General features: G+C 40.0%; 2 protein-coding genes and 1 pseudogene across 6 annotated transcripts in view; all 3 read left to right on the forward strand.

The window, feature by feature from the left end:
• The first annotated feature begins 770 nt into the window (after positions 1 to 770).
• On the forward strand, positions 771 to 1,303 carry LOC128592109 (protein S100-A10-like). The gene has a single exon (XM_053599940.1). It carries the CDS (start codon positions 794 to 796, stop codon positions 1,259 to 1,261), a length of 468 nt encoding a protein of 155 aa, XP_053455915.1. The 5' UTR covers positions 771 to 793; the 3' UTR covers positions 1,262 to 1,303.
• Positions 1,304 to 4,928: 3,625 nt separating this feature from the next.
• FBXL2 (F-box and leucine rich repeat protein 2) overlaps positions 4,929 to 23,052 on the forward strand; it is an 84,233-nt gene continuing 66,109 nt past the window's right edge. For 3 of the 4 annotated variants that reach the window (XM_053599936.1, XM_053599935.1, XM_053599937.1), the window contains exons 1-2: positions 4,935 to 5,016; positions 22,351 to 22,412. In XM_053599936.1, coding sequence (XP_053455911.1) covers positions 5,014 to 5,016; positions 22,351 to 22,412 — 65 coding nt within the window. In that variant the 5' untranslated portion in view covers positions 4,935 to 5,013. Of the gene's footprint in view, positions 5,017 to 22,350; positions 22,413 to 23,052 lie in introns of all 4 variants that reach the window. The other variant, XM_053599934.1, reaches the window with a different exon arrangement.
• LOC128592100 (heat shock cognate 71 kDa protein-like) lies at positions 15,516 to 17,724 on the forward strand (annotated as a pseudogene). The gene is made up of 2 exons (XR_008381766.1): positions 15,516 to 17,347; positions 17,380 to 17,724. The product of XR_008381766.1 is annotated as a heat shock cognate 71 kDa protein-like (transcript).

Here is a 23,052-nt window from a genome sequence, read left to right on the forward strand (position 1 = left end):
AACCTCATACTGTTGGGCTTAAGCCATTCTCTTGTCTCAGCCTCCCAAGTAGGTGGGACTAGAGGCACCAGCTACAACGCCCAGCTATTTTTTTTTTGTTGTTGTTGTTCTTGTTATTGTAGTTGTCATTGTTGTTTTTTTAGCAGGCTGGGCTGGGTTTGAACCTGTCAGCCCTGGAATATGTGGCCAGTGCTCTAACCACTGAACTACAGTCACCGAGCCAAGGAGTGTTTCTTGAAATTCTTTAAAAATCCAGTAGGCTGGCTGGGCACAGTGGCTCAGCCTGGAATCCTAGCACTCTGGGAGGCTGAGGAAGGTGGATTGCCTGAGCTCAGAAATTCTAGACCAGCCTGAGCAAGAAAAACTAGCCAGGTATTGTGGGGGGTGCCTATAGTTTCAGCTACTTAGGAAGCTGAGGCAAGAGGATCTCTTGAGTCCAAGAGTTTGAGATTGCTGTGAGCTACGATGATGCCATGGCATTCAACTCCAGGGTGACACTGTCTCAAACAACAAAACAAAACAAAATTTAAATATTAATGTTAGCAAATAAACTCTACCAGATTCACAAATCACTGATAATAACTAAATTTTTATTACAGAATGAATATTGATCCAATTACTTCACTCATTAAAAAATTAAAGGTGAACTCTATATGATGTTTTCAATAGAGGCAAAAAAAATAAAGGATCTGAAATTTCATGAGTTATTCATGCTTTTAAAAAAATGTTAGGCCCCCTGCGCCTCAGCCAGCTAGCGTCCGCCACGCCTCTCAGCCCAGTAGATCTCACCAAAATGCCATCTCAGATGGAGCACGCCATGGAAACCATGATGTTCACATTTCACAAATTTGCCGGGGATAAAGGCTACTTAACAAAGGAGGACCTCAGAGTGCTCATGGAGAAGGAGTTCCCAGGATTTTTGGAAAATCAAAAAGACCCTCTGGCCTTAGACAAAATAATGAAGGACCTGGACCAGTGCCGAGATGGCAAAGTGGGCTTCCAGAGCTTCTTTTCCCTAATTGCGGGCCTCACCATCTCGTGCAACGACTATTTTGTAGTACACATGAAGCAGAAGGGAAAGAAGTCGGCAGCACCGAGCAATTACTCTGCCCTGGAAAGTGTTCTCTCAAAGGATTGCTTCAAACATCTGCCCCACAGCTTCTCCCTATATAAGGATTTCATGAGCAGATCAGGATCCTTAGAATGTATACAAATAAAATCCAACTCCCATTTGTCAAGCAGAGAAGAAAAAGTTAATTAAATGCCAGATGAGCTTTTGTTTTTTACATTGTTTGCATCCGCTTGCCCTTGATAAACATAATCCTTTTTTTAGTTCCAAATTTAAAAAAAAAAAAAAAAATGTTAGGCTCAGAGCCTGTGGCTCAAGCAGCTAAGGCCCCAGCCACATACACCTGAGCTGGTGGGTTGGAATCCAACCCGGACCCGCCAAACAACAATGACAGCTGCAAGCAAAAACAAAAACAAAAACCCTGCTGGGCGTTGTGGCAGGCGCCTGTGGTCCCAGCTGCTTGAGAGGCAGAGGCAAGAGAATCGCCTGAGCCCAGGAGTTGGAGGTTGCTCTGAGCTGTGATGCCACAGCACTCTACCAAGGGCACAGCTTGAGGCTCTGTCTCAGAAAAAAAAAAGTTAGTAAACTAGATATAAATAAATGTTAAATACAAAAACTTATAAAATATTTGGCATAAGCCATCGTACTTATTGATAAAAATTTGAAGCCTACGCTAAGATGGAGTACAGGCAAGACCGACCTCCATCTTTCCTAGTTTTCAGAGTTATCCTGGAGGTACTATATTTATTATACAATTAAAACAGAAAATGTAAGATATATGAGGATTGGAAAGATACAGAATAAGTGGCTATTACTTATAATTGAAATTACTATCTACCTAAAAATTTTAAGCCAATCAACTGGCAAATTAGTAAAAGTAATAAGAGCCCTATCATGGGCCTGCACACATTATCAACAAGTAAAAATTGGCAGTTCTCTACCCAATATGACTAAATAGAAATTGTAATTTATATAATCATTACTTTCATTATAGCAGTAAAATGTCTTAAGTACCTAGAAATTAAACTCAACATAAAATAAAGTCATTTCTGGAGAAAAAGATAAAACTTTATTAGACTAAATAAAAGAGAATAAATGAAGTGGGAAACCTTATATATGTATACAGATGGGTAAATTCAATATTGTGTAAATGTTGATTCTCTCTCAATTTAGTCTAAAATTCTGTCCAATGCTGGTCAAAATACTATTGGGATTTTGCTTAGAATGTGACATTTTTCTAATATTTTTGTGGAGTAGTAAATGTGTAAAAATTGTGAAGACACTGGTAGAAGATCAAGAAAATGAAACAAATTCACTAAAAATTTCATGTTTAGAAATTTGAAAATGTCCTAGTCAAAGAAAGAGATCATAGTGAAAATTATAAAATATTTTAAATCAAACAACTATAAAAGTATTACACATAAAATTTGAGTAATAAAGAGTAAAATTTAGAGAAAATTACAGACTTAAAATATAATTGGAAAAATTAATTTTGAAGTTAAATAAGCTAACCATCCACCTTATGATGTAAAGAAAAGATTAGAAACATAAATTCATGGAAAGATAAAAGTGAAATGAACAAAATGAAATATACACAACAAAAAGGATCAACAAAGGATAAAGTTGATTTTTTGAAAAGCCTTACTAACAGAAAACTTCAGGTAAGATTTATTGAGTAAAAAAGAATAAAATTACAAATAATCAGCATCAGGAATAAAAGATGGAATAACTACAGATTGTACAAATATTAAAAATAAAATGAGGATATTATGAAATATATACACCCAAAATGTGAGAATTTAGATGAAATTAAATATTCATTGTATCATGCAACTTAAAAATGGGCTGGGTGTGGTGGCTCACGCTTGTAATCCTAGCACTCTGGGAGGCCGAGGCGATTGACAGCTTGAGGTCACAAGTTTGAAACCAGCCTGAGCAAAACTGAGACCCCCATTTCTACTAAAAATAGAAAAATTGAGGCAATAGGATCGCTTGAGCTCAGAGTTGGAGGTTGTTGTGAGCTATGATGCCACAGCGCTCTACCCAGGGCAACAGCTTGATACTCTGTCTCAAAAAAAAAAAAAAAAAAAAAAAAAACTTAACAAAAACGATTTAAAAAGAAATAGAGGGGCGGCACCTGTGGCTCAGTGAGTAAGGCGCCGACCCCATATACCAAGGGTGGCGGGTTCAAACCCAGCCCCTGCTGAACTGCAACCAAAAAATAGCCGGGCGTTGTGGCGGGCGCCTGTAGTCCTAGCTGCTCAGGAGGCTGAGGCAGGAGAATCGCGGAAGCCCAAGAGCTAGAGGTTGCTGCGAGCCGTGTGACAGCATGGCGTTCTACCGAAGGCGGTAAAGTGAGACTCTGTCTCTACAAAAAAAAAAAAAAAAAAAAATTACATTTTGGACGGTGCCTGTGACTCAGTGAGTAGGGCGCCGGCCCCATATGCTGAGGGTGGCGGGTTCAAACCCAGCCCCGGCTAAACTGCAACAACAAAAAAAATAGCCGGGCGTTGTGGCGGGCGCCTGTAGTCCCAGCTGCTCGGGAGGCTGAGGCAAGAGAATCGCGTAAGCCCAAGAGCTGGAGGTTGCTGTGAGCCGTGTGACGCCACAGCACTCTACCTGAGGGCGGTACAGTGAGACTCTGTCTCTACAAAAAAAAAAAAAAAAAAGAAATAGAGCACCCAAATAATTTCATAACCGTCAATAAAATTGAATTAGATGTTTAAGTATTTTCACAAAGACTCCATGTCCAGATGACTTTACTAGCAAATATTACCAAATGTTCAAGAAAAAATTCACAAATTCTTCAATATTAAAAAAAAAAGAATATCTCTCCAAACTCATTTTATGTCATCCCACGATCTCGCTTTGGTGGGGTTTCTGATGAGAAATCAGCCCCTAATGTTACTGAGGACCCCTTGTATATGATAAATTGCTTTTCTCTTGCTGATTCTCTCCTTGTATTTGACTTTCAGCATTTTAATTATTATGCGTCTTGGTGGGATCTCTTTGAACTTACCCAACTTGGAATGTGTTGAGCTTCTTGAATGAAGAGGTTCATGTCTTTCATACATTTGGAAATTTTTGGCCATAATTTTTTATTTCTGCCAGTTTTTTCTTTGGTTCTTCTTCTGGGGATTCCATAATGCATATATTGATATGTTTAATGGTATCCCAGAGGGCCCTTACCTATTTCCATTTTCTCATTCTCTTTTTACTAGCCATCAGAATGGATAATTTCAAGCGACCTGTCTTCAAGTTCACTGATTCTTCTGCTTGATCAAATCTGCTGTACTTCTCTGGTGAAATTTTCATTTCAGCTATTGCTTTCAGCACCAGAGTTTCTATTTGATTCTTTTTTATAATTACTATCTCTTTGTTGGTATTCTGTATTCATGTATTGTTCTCCTGGTTTCCTTTAGTTCTTTGTCCATGACTTCCTTTAGCTATTTGAGCACGTTTAAGGCAGTTGGTTTAAGTCTTTGTATATATTTCGTTGGAAGCTGGAAGCAGACAGACTGGAATATGAGCAGTGGCTACTTCAGGTGCTGGAATTAGTGTAGTTGTGTTTTTTAAAATTCTTGTTATTGGCGATTTAAAGTGTTTTCAATAATCATGTGTAATCTGTGTAATCTGTTTCTTAAATAGAATCCATGAAGGTGTCTTTCAGCTGGGCAGCGTGGGCTGGATAATGTCAGGTGAGGGGCATCAAGGTGATGAGGCTTAGCCAGCCCAGGCTAAGAGGTCAGGTCCGGGACCCGAAGGCGAGGGTGGGTGGTCCAAAGGGCACCGCCCCTGCCGGTCACGTGCTCTCCGGCCACCAATGGCCTCTTCCGAGCCCACCTTGGGGACGGGGCGGGGCGCCCGGCTGGCGTCACCAGGACAACGGGCGTCGCCGGCGCCGTGTGACTGGGGGCTGCGGGCTCGCTCGCGGCTCTTCGGCCATGGTGAGTCTGGGGCCCGCGTCAGCCCGGCCGCCCCGCCCTTCCCCTCCGGGCCGTGTCCACGCGCGGCCGCCTGCGGGGTCGGGCGGGCGGCGCCCGGGGAGCGGGGAGGCCGAGCCGCGGCCTGCGGGCTGGGCTTGGCTGGGCAGGCTGGGCGGGCTGGGCGGGCCCGGGGGAGCCGGGTGGGTCCCGGGCTCCCGCCGGGGCGGGGGCGACCGCGACGCAGCGTTCCGGACCGGAGGAGTCCGGGTGCCGTTCCGGACCCCGCTCAGGGGCCGCTGGACATGACGCTGTGTGGCCCGAGAGCGCCTGGGAAGCCACCCGGGGAGGGTGTGGTTAAAAAAAGAAGGCACACGAATATCACCAATTTATATATACACTGTGTTGCAGGTCTGTGTGCTTCCAGTTTTATGCAGTTGTGTATAAATCATACACATTTTTTTCAAAATCATCCTTCTGATAGGTGTAACACGTGGAAATTTAAATTTGTAATTTTTGACACCCCCCCCTTTTAAAATAGGAAGCATTAAGCTGGGAGGTTTTTTCTGTATGCAGTAACCTCACTAAGGAATTTAATCCATAATTAGTACATTAGAAACGTTTTGGGAAATCATTACCTTTGTTTAATAAACTTGAGAGGGTGTAAGCATACCACCTGGCCCCCATTAAGCTCGTTTTATAAACCCTACTTGAAGAGCTGGCAGAGGTTCAGGGAATTGCCACCCAAAGGTGTGATTTCTCCAGAGGCTTGGAGGGTTGGAAGAGCAGAGAGGAGCTGGACTCCCTGCTGGGGCCACACCCTTGCTTAGAGTATTTGAGGGGCTGTGGGGATAGGCGTGGATAATAGAGAATTGCCTAGTTTTAAGAAACAGTTTTTTGTTGCTGTTTTAAATTATTAATAATTAAGTGAAGATTTTTCTCCTAATCTGTAGGGATTAGTGGAAGTGCTGATGAGCTGAGAATGCAGGGTGTTCTCTAAATGCCGTTTGGCCGTTAGAGAAAAAACTACTATTTGGAACCCTGGCTGGCTCTGTCTTTTTCTTAATAATCAGGAACAGGCAGTGATAAAAGGCAGTGGATGATCTGTATTGACTTCGGAAAGCAATTCCCAAGTGTGTGGCTTGTTGGTCGCAGGAAAAGAACATCACCCACAAATCACAGTACTATATAATGTCTTTATTTTGTTCTTATTTATTTTTAAATTCTGATTTAAGTGGCAAATTAAGCTGGTAAGAGTTTCAGAAAGTGAATTTTACAAAAATTTAAGTGTTTTAAATATTTCAGTGACTTTTCCTGTTATATGTGAGAAAAGCCCTTAACAGTTATAAAAGGAGAAAGAAAGAATATTCAGGGATTAAGTTTTCACACCTCTCTGAAGTCTCATATTTCTCCTGTTATCAACTTTCTTTTACTTTTTCTTCTTCTACCCTTTCCATCCTGCCCCACAGCCCACTCTGATTCACGGTGAATTTTAGACTTTTGCGTACTCTAAAATAAATTCATTTGCTGTACTTTTGTACTGGTGGTTGCTTTGCTGAACTTAGAAATACTTTGCTTTTTGTGTATCTTTAAGCTTTAAGAATTTAACTCACTGGGCAGCAGCCGTGGCTCAAAGGAGTAGGGTGCCTTCCCCATATACCGGAGGTGGGGAGTTCAAATCCAGCTCTGGCCAAAAACTGCAAAAAAAAAAAAAATTTAACTCATAAAAGAGATTTTATCGATAATATGCTTAGGCTTTGATGAAAGTGTAGAGATGGTTAGTATGGGGGGGAGGGTTGGATGGAAAGGCTGCCTATGTAATTTCCAAAACAATATTGAAGATCACGTTACACACTTCCTTAAATGCTTGAATCTAAACATACAACTTTTAACAGTTGATATAAATTACTTTGGATGTTAATTTGGGGACTCTGTTTAACTATTTCTCAATGAAAATTATTTCAATTAAGCCATTTGTTTCTACTGCCTCTATAATAGTAATGACAGCTTACATTTATTGTGTACATTCTATGTGTGAGACATTTTTCTAAGCATCTTAAATGGTCACCACAACCCTGTGAGGAAGGTACTATTTCTTTATTTCAAATTTAGAGTGAGGAACTGAGGCATAAAGAGGTAAAGTAACTTGCCCAGGTCACTCAGCTGATTTCAAAACCAGGCAGTTTATTTCAGAACCTGTTTACAGATTGAACGTTATATGTGCCCCCATATGTTTGTTAGGAAATTCGTTTTCTTATATTTTATTCCTGGCCCTGCGTTTAGATGCTCTAGAACAGAGTTAGCAGGCTTGGCCTTCTCTTTTTTTCCTTTCCCTCTTTCACAAAGTTAAAATAAGAAGGCATTAATGAAGATGGTGAATTAGATCAGGCTTCTTACTCATGGCTATACTAGCATTGAGAGTTTCTCCTGTCACTTCAGTTCATGTTCTGGAACTGCATCTGCTTTTTGTGAATCAAAGACAAATGTTTTACATAAAGCCTTTTAGATGTGGGAGATAAAATAGTGTTTTTAAAAAATTTATTCGGCTGGGCGTGGTGGCTCATGCCTGTAATCCTAGCATGGGGAGGCCGCGGTAGGTGGATTGCCTAAGCTCACAAGTTTGAGACCAGTCTCTAAAAATAGCCAGGTGTCATGGTGGGCGCCTGTAGTCCCAGCTACTCAGGAGGCCAAGAGAAGAGAATCGCTTGAGCCCAAGAATTGGAGGTTGCGGTGAGCAATGACTTACAGCACTCTACTGAGGGTGACATAGTGAAACTCTCTCTCTAAAAATAAAAATAAATCTAGGATTTTTTCCTGATAATTTTTAGATTTATTTTAGTTTTATATTCTGTAATTGTTATAAAAGGGTGTTGTGTTAGAATATCTATTGTCATCAAGTTTTTGTTATTTAATACTTTAGCTTGTAAAGCAGTTTTTTTGAAACATAATAACATTGTATTATATAATTTTCCCATTTTAATTTGTTCATTTGGACTTTCCTCCTATTTTGGTACTCCCTTTTCTGTATTCATTTTTGGTTAGCAATTTTCAGAGGTATTGGGAAGCATAGGATGGAAGGAAATTTCATAATAAAATATTTGTTGTTTTTCACAGGAAAGTGATTTTTTAAAAATTTCAGATGAATATGCGGGTTCAGACGATTAGTTTACAATGTTTACATTTGTTAGGTATGGTCCTTGTTGTAGTTGTGTCCTGCACTCAGGAGGTGTGCCATGTACCCTTACAGTGTGCCCATTAGGTGGGAGCACACGCATTAAAGTGATTTTCTTTCCTTTTCCTTTCCTTTCCTTTTTTCCTTTCTTTTTCTCTTTGTCTTTCCTTTCTTTCCTTCTTTCTTTCTTTCTTTTTTTTTAGCAACCTCAAACTCTTGGGCTTGAATCCTCTTGCCTCAGCCTCCCGAGTAGCTGGGACTACAGGTGCCCACCTTGACACCTGGCTAGTTTTTTCTATTTTTAGTAGAAATGGAGTCTTGCTCTTGTTCAGGCTGGTCTCCAAGTCCTGAACTCAGGTAATCCACCCCCAGCAATCAAGCTTCCCAGAGAGTTAGGATTATGGGCGTGAGCCACGGCACCTGCCCAAAATGATTTTTAATTCAAGGTTTATAGCCAGCTTTGGTCTCTTTGTTGTCATGTGGTATAATTAATTGATGGAACTTAAATGATGATATCTATGTTAATCATGAAAAGTAAAAGTGTCCCTATTAATTTTCCTAGTCTTGACAATATCTCTCTTTTGTGTGCACTGTTGTGGGTGTGAGAGTAATTTTTTTTTTTTCCATCTTCATAAGCTTTGTTTTATTGATAGATACACACACATATGGAACACATCTCCATATATATCTCCTTAACCAATATTTTGATTATTTATTTTATATATTTTTCTTTTATATATAAAATAATAAACCAGTATAGTGATATATAAATGCTATTAAAATAACCCAAGGATTTAAGAATTGTGAGGTCAAAAAAAATGACATTTTGCATAGAAACTCTTGTAGCAAAAGAGAAGAGAAGCTGGAAGCAGTTTCTGCAATACATCACTTGACAGGAAGTCGTGTTATCAGAACGACGTCTTATAGGTAACAATCTTATACCCATACATGGTGTATGTCCTAGTTACCATACAGATATGGCAGAGAGTAATTTTTAGTAATTGTAACAATCTCAGTCTTTCCTAGAGCCCTTTCTCTGTGCCCAGTTCTGGGATGATCACATTTACCTCCTTCAGTCCTTCCAACACACATGTGAGACTGCTATTACTGTACCCATTTAATAGTCCCAGATTGAGTAAGCAATTTGCTCAAGGTTACATACTGACAGAGCTAGGATTTGAACTCACCTAGTCTGTTTCCAAAGTTTGGGATCATAACCATTGCATCTTGGATTATTTCCATACTAAAGATTGTGCCCACTGCCTGGCACCAGTGTACTACACCAAGATTAAGACCCTCAATGTCCCATCAGCTGAATTGGCAGGCCTTTTTTAAATTTTATGACAAGCTAGATAATGTCTACTCTTTTTGTTTTCGTGCAGACAACCAAAGCTCAGTTATGAATGGCCAGCCATGGATTGGGTTGCATGTTACTGCTGCTTTCCCTACCTCGCTTTGAGTCCTATGCTGTCCTATGTAGTTTCTCTATCAGCTGTTGTCTCTTCAAACACTGGGGTGGCTTGAGAGAGAGGGGGATGCAACAGGGAGGTCTAGGGAAGCAGAACAGGGCAGTTGTTGGGAAGTTTTTCTGAGTCAAAGTCTAGAGTCAGGGTTCAAACCCAGTTTTCCTAGTTCTCAGTGCTGCCCCTATAATTGTCTTTCTATTGATTTTTCTGTTCTTTGCTTTTCTACCCAACAAATATATATTTGGGTGCTATTATATGCCAGTTATTGTTCTAGGTAGTGGGTGACCTACTGCTAAGGTAGTAAAAAGTCGTTTGGAGTAGAAGGATGGATGAAAGGAAAGAGGAGTTGTTTTGATGTAGAGTGGAGGGGAGGTCTCTTTGATAAGGTGACATTTAAGCAGAGGATATGCCATGGGAGTGCCTGGAGAAAGACCATGTCATGAAAAGACACACTGAATGGTACTTCATGAAGTAGCAACGAAAATAATTTTATAGTTGGGGGTCACCACAACATGAGGAACAGTATTAAAGGGTCGCGGCATTAGGAAGGTTGAGAACCACCGTGTTAGGATGTTGAAAGCTACAACCATTAGGCATTGCTCTTAAGCCAATAAAGCTAGAGAAGGTACAAAAATCACAGTTCTTTTTTTTTTTTTGAGACTGAATTTCACTTTGTCACCCCCAGTAGAGTGCCATGGCGTTGCAGCTCACAACAACCTCAAACTTTTGGGCTCAAGTGATCGTCTTGCTTAAGTTTTTCATTTTTAGTAGAGATAGGCATCTCACTATTGCTCAGGCTGGTCTTGAACTCCTGAGCTCAAGCAATCCACCTGCCTCAGCCTCCTAGGGTGCTAGGATTACAGGCATGAGCCACCGTGTCCAGCCCAGAATCACAGTTCTTTTAAAAATCTACCAGAGAGGTGGGGCCTTGGTGTGTGTTACACTTTATGGGGGCAAGACATGAATGCAAGAGGGACTTTACCTAACAATTGCAATCACTGTAACCTGGCTTATTGTACCCTCAATGAATCCCCAACAATAAAAAAAAAAAAAAGAAAAATCTACCAGAGAGCTAAGAACACAAAAAAATCTAAACCAACTAAAATCCAGAAGATAATGAGCCGGTCCCAGAAAGACACACACAGATACTTTCATCGTAGACTATTTCTTTTTTTTTTTAGAGACAGTTTCATTTTATTACCCTCGGTAGAGTTATGTAGTGTCATAGCTCACAGCAATCTCCAACTCCTGGGCTTGAGTCAATTTTCTTGCCTCCGCCTCCCGAGGCCTACAGGCACCTGCCACAACGCCTGGCTCTTTTTTTTGTTGCAGTTTGGCCTGGGCCGGGTTCAAACCCACCACCCTCAGTATATGGGGCCCATGCCCTACCCACTGAGCCACAGGCGCTGCCCTATTTGCCATAGACTTTTATTTATTTATTTTTTAAGAAGGGAAATTTTCTTTATTTGCATGTGAAAAGATTCTACTTGTAGTTCTGTTGTGGAATCCTAAACTCCTTAGCCACATGCACCTAGGCTGGCAGGTTCAAACCTGGCCCCAGCCAGCTAAACAACTATGACAACTGCAAAAAAAAAAAAAATAGCCTGGTGCTGCGGCGGGCACCTGTAATCCCAGCTACTTGGGAGGCTGAGGCAAGAGAATTGCCCAAGCTCAAGAGTTTGAGGTTGCTGTGAGCTATGATGCTACAGTACTCTACCGAGGGTGACATAGTAAGACTGTGTCTCAAAAAAAAAAAAAGTCCAAAAGCAATGTCCAAAAATCAGTTGTTCATCACTATATATACATGCTAGCAATAAACTGAAATTAAAAGAATTACAGTAAGAATAGCATCAAAAAGAATAAATTTAACAGGTGGCACCTGTAGCTCAAGCAGCTACAGTGCCACCCACATACACTAGAGCTGGCGGGTTCCAGTCCAGCCTGGGCCTACCAAACACTGACAACTACAACCAAAAAATAGCCGGGCGTTGTGGCGGGCTCCTGTAGTCTGAGGCTGAGGCAAGCGAATTGCTTAAGCCCAGGAGTTGGAGGTTGCTGTGAGCTGTTATGCTACAGCACTCTACCCAGGGGCTCTGTCTCAAAAAATAAAATAAATAAATTTAACAAAGAAGATAGATTTATACATTAAAAACCTCAAAACATTGCTTGGAGAAATCAGAGGACATGTATAAATAGAAAAAATATTTAGAAATCCTCATTCATGTATTAGACAATTCATCATTACAAAATCCCGTCTTACTGGCCTGGCACCTGTAGCTCACTGGCTAGGGTGCCAGCCACATACACTGAAGCTGGCAGGTTCGAACCCAGCCCAGGCCTGCCAAACAACAGTGACAGCTCCAACCAAAAATTTGCCAGGTGTTGTGGTGGGTGCCTGCAGTCTCAGCTACTTGGGAGGCTGAGGCAAGAGAATCGCTTAAGCCCAAGAGTTCAAGGTTGCTGTGAGCTATGACACCACATCACTCTACCGAGGGCAACATAGTGAGACTGTCAAAAAAAAAAAAAAATCACATCTTGTGGGATTGATCTATACATTCAATATAATTTCTATCAAAATCCCAAAAGGTAATTTTCATAAAAAATGACAAGGTGGTTTTAAATACAATGGATGCAAAGTATCTGAAATGATTTTGAAAAACAATAAGGTAGGAGACATTTTGATACAGGATACCAAGAAAGGGTGAGGTCCAGGAGAACAGAGGTCTTTTCAAGGAGAGTCCAAGGATACACCTGTGTGGTCCTCCCCATGTGACTCAGCTCTTAGGAATTTGTAGAAAGTAGCTTCCAGGCTCCTGGAGATTTCCGCTTCTGTAAAATCCTGTAGTTCTATGGGGGCCCGGAAGAGCTTCTCCAGCTTCTCTGGCTTGATTGAAACTGACCAATGAGAAAGTACCTGTATGGATTGGATACATTTCTCCTCATGAAGTCCCAACCAACTTGGGATTCCTGGACTGTCAGAAAGTGACATTCTTGACTCACCATAGATCAAGACAGATTATTGATGAGGTATCTGGGCAGATTTTCCAATGTGCTTTTTTTTTTTTTTTTTTTGTAGAGACTGAGTCTCACTGTACCGCCCTCAGGTAGAGTGCCGTGGCGTCACACGGCTCACAGCAACCTCTTAACTCTTGGGCTTACGCGATTCTCTTGCCTCAGCCTCCCGAGCAGCTGGGACTACAGGCGCCCGCCACAATGCCCGGCTATTTTTTGGTTGCAGTTTGGCCGGGGCTGGGTTTGAACCCTCCACCCTCGGCATATGGGGCTGGCGCCCTACTCACTGAGCCACAGGTGCCGCCCCCAATGTGCTTTTTATTGGCCTTATAAAGTCAACCTTAATTCCTTAATGCACTCTGGACAACTCTGAAAATGTCATTCCAGTAAAAGCCTTTGTAAAATAACTAGTGTCTTTCATTGTGTCAAATTGTTTTCAAATTCTAGAGAAATCAGGAGAAAAATAATTGTTTTAAATTTTGTTTATAAATACATACATTGCTGCTGACTATAAATAGTTCAAGAGATGGAAAAGGGGTTTTCTTGACTTCACAACACAAAAACTGGGGTATTTTTGGACTTTCATTAGTAGATTCATCCTTTGGCCTCCAGCCACACAGGGTAAGCATGCAGCAATTGCAAGCAAAGGCCGCTATCTGAGGTCTTCCCTGCCATAGACTTTTAAAGAGAAGTCAGCTAAAGTTTTATTGCATGTGGGCTGGAGTGACAATTTGGAATCTGGAGGAGTCCCAGCCACAGAGCAAGACCACACCTCCCTGCCAACTCTTTCCCATGGGTCTTCAATGAGTATATATGGAAGTAGGAGTTTAGAGGCTGGGGGAGGGGAGGAAACCTAAGCAGGAGCCCCTTGAGGTCGAGCCAGCTGAAGGCTGGAGAGTTAATAGAAATCCCTCTGAAACAATAGGGGCTTTTACCAAGTGTAGAGCTGGGGTTGCCACAAGCTGGGGCATGTCAAGGGAGCTGAAAAAAAATCCTTGTATGTTAATAGTTACCAGGTTTTTACTGTGGACAGAGCAATAGATTTTGAGAAAGAGGAGTCAGGGTAACAGAACAGAGAGAGAGATCTCCCCGAAGCACAGAAAGCAGAGGGTGCCACTGAAGAGCAAAGACTCCTCCACAGTTGCAGCAAGAATGTGAGAGAGGATGGAGAGGTGAGAAGGAGAGGAGTGCGTAGAAATCTCATAGTTTAGAAAGCTATAAAGCTCAAAGAGATCTGTGAAGTTTCAGCAATGCTCAGATTCCAGCTTCTCCCAAAGGTAAAGTTCTTATTTCACCTTAAAATACTATGTTGGTCATACCTAGCTCAACTATGGATTAAATGTATTCAGCTTCCATCCGTAGTCTCCCAGCAGCTTAACTGAAGAAGGAACTTCTCTTTATGTAGGTAAATTACTGTTGTTTTGCACACCTTATCTGGCATGAAGTAAGTTATGGGGCATACCAAGAAACAAGAAAATGTGACTGATGGTCAGGAGAACAAAGAGACAATAGACATAGTCTCTGTGATAGCCCAGAATAAGTTTAACAACATAGATGAATAGATAGAAAATTTCAGCAGAAAGATATAAATTATAAAAAAAACCAAATAGAAATGCTAGAAATGAAAAATGTGATCAGAAATGAAGAGTTTATTTGATGGGCTTAATAGCACTGGACACAGGAGAAGAAAATATCAGTAAATTTGAAGGCAGATAAATAAAAATCATTGAAGATCTGTGGGATGATACTAAATTGTCTAATATACTTGTAATTAGAGTCTAAGAGAGAGAGGAGGGAGAGCAAGGATGAGGAGATAATCGGTCATGATAGTTGCCAAAAAATTTTCAAAATTGTTGGAAAACATCAACCCAAGGTCAGTAAACCCTAAACAAGATAAACACAAATCTAAACTGAGGTACATCTTGGTCAAATTTCTGAAAATAAAATCTTTGTATAAAAGAAATCTTGAGGTAGAAAAGAAAAAAAATTATATAAAGGGGAACAATAACATATCAGAAACAATGCAAGTAAGAGGACAATGGAATTTTTTTTAGGTCCTGTTTATTTTTTTAAAGCAAATCTGCTAGCCTGGAATTCTACGTTCAAAAATAAAGCAGAATTAAAGACATTTTCCTGTAGAAGCAAGAACTGTGTCTACACCAGACCTATATCACAGTAAATGTTAAGTTCTTTATGCTAAAGGGAAGTGATAACAAAGGAAGCTCAGATCTGAAGGAAGGAATGGATTGCACCAGGAAGGGTAAATATAGGAGACCTTTTAGGATATGTTCCTTTTGTACGTTTATTTAAAAAATTGTGATTTATTGGGTGGCGCCTGTGGCTCAAAGGAGTAGGGCGCTGGCCCCATATACCACAGGTGGTGGGTTCAAACCCAGCCCCAGCCAAAAACTGAAAAAAAAAAAAAAAAAAAAAAAAAATTGTGATTTATTTAAAGTCGAAATAATGTATTATTGAGTATGTAGTATAAGTAGGACGGACAATTAAGCTATATGACAGTAGGCACATAGGAGAAATGTTAAATGAAGTTAGACTTGGTAAGTTAAACATGCACTTTAATCACTAGAGCAAACGTTCAAGCTATAAGGTCAGTAAAAGAATTAGAATAAATATTGTTTTATTTAAAAGAAGCCAGAAGGGTGGTACCTGTGGCTCAAAGGGGTAGGGTGCCGGCCCCATATGCCGGAGGTGGTGGGTTCAAACCCAGCCCCAGCCAAGAAGTGCAATAAATAAATAAAAGAAGCCAGAAAAGCAGGGTAGAGGAACAAAGAATAGATAGGTGCTCATTGAACATGGTGACAGCTCCTGGGTCTTCTGTGTGTTCTACGTAATTCCAGCTCAACAGGTAAGCAACCATGTCTAAGGGACTTGTGGTTGGTATTGATCTTGGCACCACCTACTCTTGTGTGGGTGTCTTCCAGCATGGAAAAGTAGAGATAATTGCTAATGATCAGGGAAACCGAACCACTCCAAGTTATGTTGCTTTTACTGACACTGAACGATCGGTGATGCTGCGAAAAATCAAGTTGCAATGAACCCCACAAACATGGTTTTTGATGCCAAGCGTCTGATTGGATGCAGGTTTGATGATGCTGTTGTCCAGTATGATATGAAACATTGGCCTTTCGTGATGGTGAATGATGTAGGCAGGCCCAAGGTCCAAATAGAATACAAAGGAGAGACAAAATGTTTCTATCCAGAGGAGGTGTCATCCATGGTTCCGACAAAGATGAAGGAAATTGCAGAAGCCTATCTTGGAAAGACTGTTACCAATGCTGTGGTCACAGTACAAGCTTACTTCAATGATTCTCAGCGTCAGGCTACCAAAGATGCTGGAACTATTGCTGGTCTCAATGTTCTTAGGATTATAAACGAACCAACTGCTGCTGCTGTTGCTTATGGCTTAGACAAAAAGGTTGGAGCTGAAAGAAATGTGCTAATTTTTGACCTTGGAGGTGGCACTTTTGATGTGTCAATCCTCACTATTGAGGATGGAATCTTTGAGGTCAAATCTACAGCTGGAGATACTCACTTGGGTGGAGAAGACGTTGACAACCGAATGGTCAACCATTTTATTGCTGAGTTTAAGCGCAAACCTAAGAAGGACATCAGTGAGAATAAAAGAGCTGTCTGTCGCCTCCGCACTGCTTGCGAACGTGCTAAGCGTACCCTATCTTCCAGCACCCAGGCCAGTATTGAGATAGATTCCCTTTATGAAGGAATCGACTTCCATACCTCCATTATCCGTGCCCAATTTGAAGAATTGCTGATCTGTTCCGTGGCAACCTGGACCCTGTAGAGAAAGCCCTTCAAGATGCCAAACTTGACAAGTCACAGATTCATGACATTGCCCTCGTTGGTGGCTCTACCCGTATCCCCAAGATTCAAAAGCTTCTCCAAGATTTCTTCAATGGAAAAGAACTGAATAAGAGCATCAACCCCGATGAGGCTGTTGCTTACAGTGCAGCTGTACAGGTGGCCATCCTATTTGGTGTCAAATCCGAGAATGTTCAAGATTTGCTACTATTGGATGTCACTCCTCTTTCTCTGGGTATTGAGACTACTGGTGGAGTTATGACTGTGCTCATTAAGCACAATACTACTATTCCTACCAAGCAGACACAGACTTTCCTTACCTACTCTGACAACCAGCCGGGTGTGCTCGTCCAGGTTTATGAAGGTGAGCATACCATGACCAAGGATAACAAGTTGCTTGGCAAGTTTGAACGTAATTACAGGCATACCTCCTGCTCCCTGTGGTGTTCCTCAGATTGAAGTCACTTTTGATATTGATGCCAATGGCATTCTCAATGTCTCTGCTGTGGATAAGAATACCGGAAAAGAAAATAAGATTACCATCACTAATGACAAGGGATGTTTGAGCAAGGAAGATACTGAACATATGGTCCAGGAAGCTGAGAAGTACAAGGCAGAAGATGAGAAGCAGAGGAACAAGGTTTCTTCAAATAATTCATTTGAGTCCTATGCATTCAACGTGAAAGCAACTGTTGAAGATGAGAAACTTCAAGGCAAGATCAATGATGAGGACAAACAGAAGATTCTTGACAAGTGTAATAAGAACCAGACTTGATAAGAACCAGACTGCAGAGAAGGAAGAAGATGAACATCAGCAGAAGGAGCTGGACAAAGTCTGCAACCCCATCATTACTAAGTTGTACCAGAGTGCAGGAGGAAAGCCAGGGGACATGCCTGGGGGTGGGGGGGCATGCCAGGAGGAATGCTTGGGGGCTTCCCTGATGGTGGTGCTCCTCCCTCTGGTGGTGCTTCCTCTGGCCCCACCATTGAAGAGGTTGATTAAGCCAGCCCGAGTATAGATGTAGCATTGTTCCACACAGTGAAATATTGAAGGATCCAAATTTGTAGCAAATTATGTGGCAGATTTAAAGTTGGGCTGCTATAGTGAATTACTGGGCATTCTCTATACTTGTATGTGGAACATGTGCACAGGGGAAATAACATTGCACTTTAAAAGTACTGTATTGTAAGTGGAAAATGCAATGTCTTAAATAAAGCTGTATTTAAAATTGGCACCATAAAAAAAAAAGAACAGATGGGCAAATAGAAAATAAGTACAAAATACTTAAATCATATTAATAATTACATTAAATGTAAATGACTATATTCTCCAATTAAAAGGTAGCCATTCAGACTGGGTAAAATAGCATGACCCAACTATGTGCTATCTTTATAAATTATTGTATATATAAAGGCACAGATTGAAAATAGTGAAAGAGATACATCATGCAAAAAGTATAAAAAATGCTGATGCTATATTAATGGTCAAAGTAGACTTTAAGAAAAGGATCTTTTCTAGAGAAAGGACTATTCATTAGGAGTCAATTTATTAAAAACGCAAAACAACCTCCAATATGTATTACCGCAGAACAAAGTTTCAAAATATATGAAGCAAAAATTGACAAAACCAGAGCAAGAAAGAGGCAAAAATTGTATAATAGTTGGATATAATAACATCTCTATCACTAATTCATGGAACTTGTGGACCGGGAAAAAAAATCAGGATATAAAAGATTTGAATATCACCATCAACCAACTTGAACTATTTGACATTTATGAAATAATATACTTAACCTCAGAATTTAAAAAAGCAAAATGACAAAAGTAAGTTGTTTAGTGTCAGTAATTACTATAAATATGAAAATATAAAGTTCACCAATTAAAAGATAGAGGCTGGTAGAATGGATAAAAATCAGCACCGCCTTAATCTAGTTTTATGCTATCTATAAGAGACTCTTATACCAAAGATAGGTTAGATCTGGGGTGACTCTACCAATATCAGACAAAGTAGACTTTAAATTTAAGGAAAAAAAGGTGAAATCTTGTAGGAGTTATAACAATTATAAATATATGTATCAAACAACAGAGCCACAAATATGTGTAGCAAACTGACAGAACTGAACGGAGAAATGGTTTTGTAATGTTGGAAACTTCACCACCATTATCACAGCTACCATGTTGAGCACTTAGCATGTGTGAAGACTATTTTGGTACTTTACACTTACGAACTCATTTAATTCACAGTAATTCTTGTGGCAGGTCCCATTACTGTCCCTAATTTGCAGAAGAGGAAACCAAGGCATAGAAAAGTTAAATGACATGCCCAAAGTTTACAAAGATGTAAACTTGGTGATTCAGAACATGGATTATAGACACTTTTGTTAAATTAGATTTGGTCCCTTGAGTATTTCCTTTCTGTGACATACCTCGTTCCATGGGCTATGCAGAAACCAGCTGGAGCATCACTGCTTCAAAGAGCAGAGCATTCTACTAATGGATTATTCTAATTGCTAGAAAGGTTCTTTCCCTATGTTGAATTGAAATCTCATAACTTTGATTCACTGGTCTTTGTACTAGCAGAAAATAAGCCCATCTTTCTGACTGTTGAGGTATGTGATGGTTGTCATGATGTCATTTACCACCTGCATCATATCGTATCAATACCATACTTCCAGTAACAGAACATTTAGACAACAGAGTGATAATAGAAGACTTGAACAACAATATAAACCGAGACCTAACAAGACTGTAGAACTTCATTCAATCAAGCAAGAGTACATATTCTTTTCAAATGTACATGGAACATTCTTCAGGATACACCTTATGTATCCAAAACAAGTCTCAATAAATTTCAAAAGATTGAAATAATACAAAGTATCTTACCTGACACATAGAATGGAGGTAGATATCAATAAAGGAAGGAAAACTGGAAAATTCACAAGTATGTGGAATTCACATTCTTAACTAATGGATGAAGAAAAAGGATAAAAAAAATACATATATATATATATATTTTTTTTTTTTTGGAGACAGTGTCTCACTATGTCGCCATTGGTAGAGTGCCAGCTCACAGCAACCTCCAACTCTTGGGCTTAAGTGATTCTCTTGCCTCAGCCTCCCAAGTAGCTAGGACTACTGGCACCTGCCACAATGCCCGGCTATTTTTTCAGTTGCAGTTGTCAGTGTTGTTTGGCAGGCCTGTGCTAGGTTTGAACCCACCAGCTCCAGTGTATGTGACTGGATGGCACCATTTCTTGAAAAGACTATTCATATTTGCAGGTTATGTCTCCGACAAAGGTTTAATAACCAGAATCCACAGAGAACTCAAACATATAAGCAAGAAGAGAACAAGTGATCCCATCGCAGGCTGGGAAGGGACTTGATGAGAAACTTCTCTGAAGAAGACAGGTGCATGGCCTACAGACATATGAAAAATGCTCATCATCCTTAATCATCAGAGAAATGCAAATCAAAACTACTTTGAGGCTACTCGGGAGGCTGAGGCAAGAGAATCGCTTAAGCCCAGGAGTTAGAGGTTGCTGTGAGCTGTGTGATGCCATGGCACTCTACTGAGGGCTATAAAGTGAGACTCTGTCTCTACCAAAAAAAACTACTTTGAGATATCATCTAACTCCAGTAAGATTAGCCCATATCACAAAATCCCAAGACCAGAGATGTTGGCGTGGATGTGGAGAAAAGGGAACACTTCTACACTGCTGGTGGGAATGCAAATTAATACATTCCTTTTGGGAAGATGTTTGGAGAACACTTAGAGATCTAAAAATAGATCTGCCATTCAATCCTATAATTCCTCTACTAGGTATATACCCAGAAGACCAAAAATCACATTATAACAAAGATATTTGTACCAGAATGTTTATTGCAGCTCAATTCATAACTGCTAAGTCATGGAAAAAGCCCAAGTGCCCATCAATCCACGAATGGATTAATAAATTGTGGTATATATACACCATGGAATATTATGCAGCCTTAAAGAAAGATGGAGACTTTACCTCTTTCATGTTTACATGGATGGAGTTGGAACATATTCTTAGTAAAGTATCTCAAGAATGGAAGTAAAAGTATCCAATGTACTCAGCCCTACTATGAAACTAATTTATGGCTTTCACATGAAAGCTATAACCCAGTTATAACCTAAGAATAGGGGGAAGGAGGAGGGGGGGTGAGTGGGGAGGATGGGCAGAGGGAGGATGATTGGTGGGACTACACCTACGGTGCATCTTACAAGGGTATATGTGAAACTTAGTAAATGTAGAATATAGATGTCTTAACACAATAAGAAAATGCCAGGAAGGCCATGTTAACCAGTGTGATGGAAATACGTCAAATGGTCTATAAAACCAGTGTATGGTGCCCCATGGTCACATTAATGTACACAACTATGATTTAAAGAAAAAGACTATTCTATTCTTTTTCTGTTTAATCAATTGCCCATACATTTAAAAGATTTTTTCTGGCTTCTCAATTCTTTTCCATTGATCTGTATGTCCACCTAATGCCAATGGCACATTGTTTCAGTGATTGTAGCTTTGTAGTAAGTTTTGAGATCAGGAGATTTGAGTGTTCCAACTTTTTCTTTTTCAAGGTTATTTTCATTATTCTGAGTCTCTTGCATTTTCTTTTTTGGCCAGGGCTAGGTTTGAACCTGCCACCTCCGGCGTATGGGACCAGCGCCGCCCATCTCTTGCATTTTCATATTAGCTTTAGGATCAGCTTATTTCTGTAAAAAGGCAGCTGGAATTTTGATAGGGGTTGCATTAAATCTATGGATAAGTTTAGGAAGTATTGCCAGCAAAATCCAGTTCATGAACATGATTGTCTTTTAATTTATTAAATATTAATTTCTCTCAACAATGTTTTATATAAGTTTTCAATATAGAAGTCTTGTACTTTTGTTAAATTTATTCCTATGTATTTTATTCATTTTGATGCTGTTGTAAATTGGGTTTTCTTAAATTCCTTTTCAAGTTGTTCATTACTAGGATATGGAAGTGTAATTTATTTGTATATAAATATGTATTTGTATATCGTATCTTTCATCTTTGCTGAACTCCTTGATTCTAGTTTATTGTTAGTGGATTTTTAGAATTTTCTATATACATTATAGAAATTCATATATATATTCTATATATGCTTTTTTTTTTTTTTTTTTTCTTTTTGACAGAGCCTCAACCTGTTGCCCTGGGTAGAGTGCCATAGTATCACAGCTCACAGCAACCTCCAACTCCTGGGCTCAAGCGAGTCTCCTGTCTCCACCTTGCAAGTAGCTGGGACCACAGGCACCCGCCACAACGCCTGGCTATTTTTTGGTTGCAGCCGTCATTGTTGTTTGGTGGGCCTGGGCTGGATTCGAACCCGCCAGCTCAGGTGTATGTGGCTGGCGCCTTAGCCGCTTGAGCCATAGGCGCTGAGCCATATATATGCATTTTCATATTATCTGCAAATAGAGATTATTTTACTTTTTCCTTTCAGATCTAGGTGCCTTTTGTAGTTTTTCCTTGTCTAATTGCTTTGGCTGAAACCTCTAACATAATGTAGTACATAAATGGTTGTCTATTGCCATTTTTATGAAATATTGATGGGGTATAAAGTATTTTATATACCTCAATATTGGAGCATGAAGATGTCATGAAATTCATATCATCTGTGGGAAAATTGAAGTATTCTGATGTATAAAATACATATAACTTTTTTCACATTAATTAAAGAATGATCTCTTGACAGGTGTTTGAGGTTGCTGTGAGTGAGGCTGAGCCGATGACACTCTAGCGTGGGACAACACTGTAAGATTGTATCCAGAAAACAAAAACTCAATAAAAAACAGTCTACCAATTTCTTTTTTTTTCTTCCTAGGTTTTCTCAAACAGTGATGAAGGCCTTATTAACAAAAAGTTACCCAAAGAACTTCTCTTAAGGTAAGTGTAGATAAATGTTAGATGGAGTCCAGATTTGATTCAGTTATCTAGTTCCTAGACTATCTTCTTTCTCACTGTGAGTTCATAGTATAGAAAAACAGACAGAATTAGCCTAACTGACTTTTTGTTTTTGTTTTATAGAATGCTGTTCAGCTTGTTGTTAAATTTTACTTGGTCTAATCCAGAATGTACTAAGTATGTACATAGCATTGATCTGGATTCTTTTTGTAATGTGGTAAGTATTGTAATAATCTTCAGTAGGTGCCATTTTCGTTTCAGTAGATAATGATAATGAAGTCAATGATATGAGGAGAGATTGTTGCTAAGATTGTGAGTTCCTGAAGTCATAAAGCTTTTGATATTTTTTGACAAGTGGGTTTTAAAATTATTACAAAAAAAGTGCAATTATGATATGTTCTTGGTGAGCACTTAAAGTGCATTCTACTCCCCAACCCTGAGGTGCTGCACTTTCTTTAGTATTCTGCTATCATCAGAAGAAATCTTGGCTGGGCAGGGTGGCTCACACCTGTAATACTAACACTTTGGGAGGCCAAGGCCAGAGGATCCCTTTAGCTCAGGCGTTTGACACCAGCCGGAGCAAGAGAGAGACCCCATCTCTACTAAAAATAGAAAAAAAAGA

The sequence above is a fragment of the Nycticebus coucang genome, chromosome 8 (assembly GCF_027406575.1).
Source record: "Nycticebus coucang isolate mNycCou1 chromosome 8, mNycCou1.pri, whole genome shotgun sequence".
NCBI classification, from domain to species: Eukaryota; Metazoa; Chordata; class Mammalia; order Primates; family Lorisidae; genus Nycticebus; species Nycticebus coucang.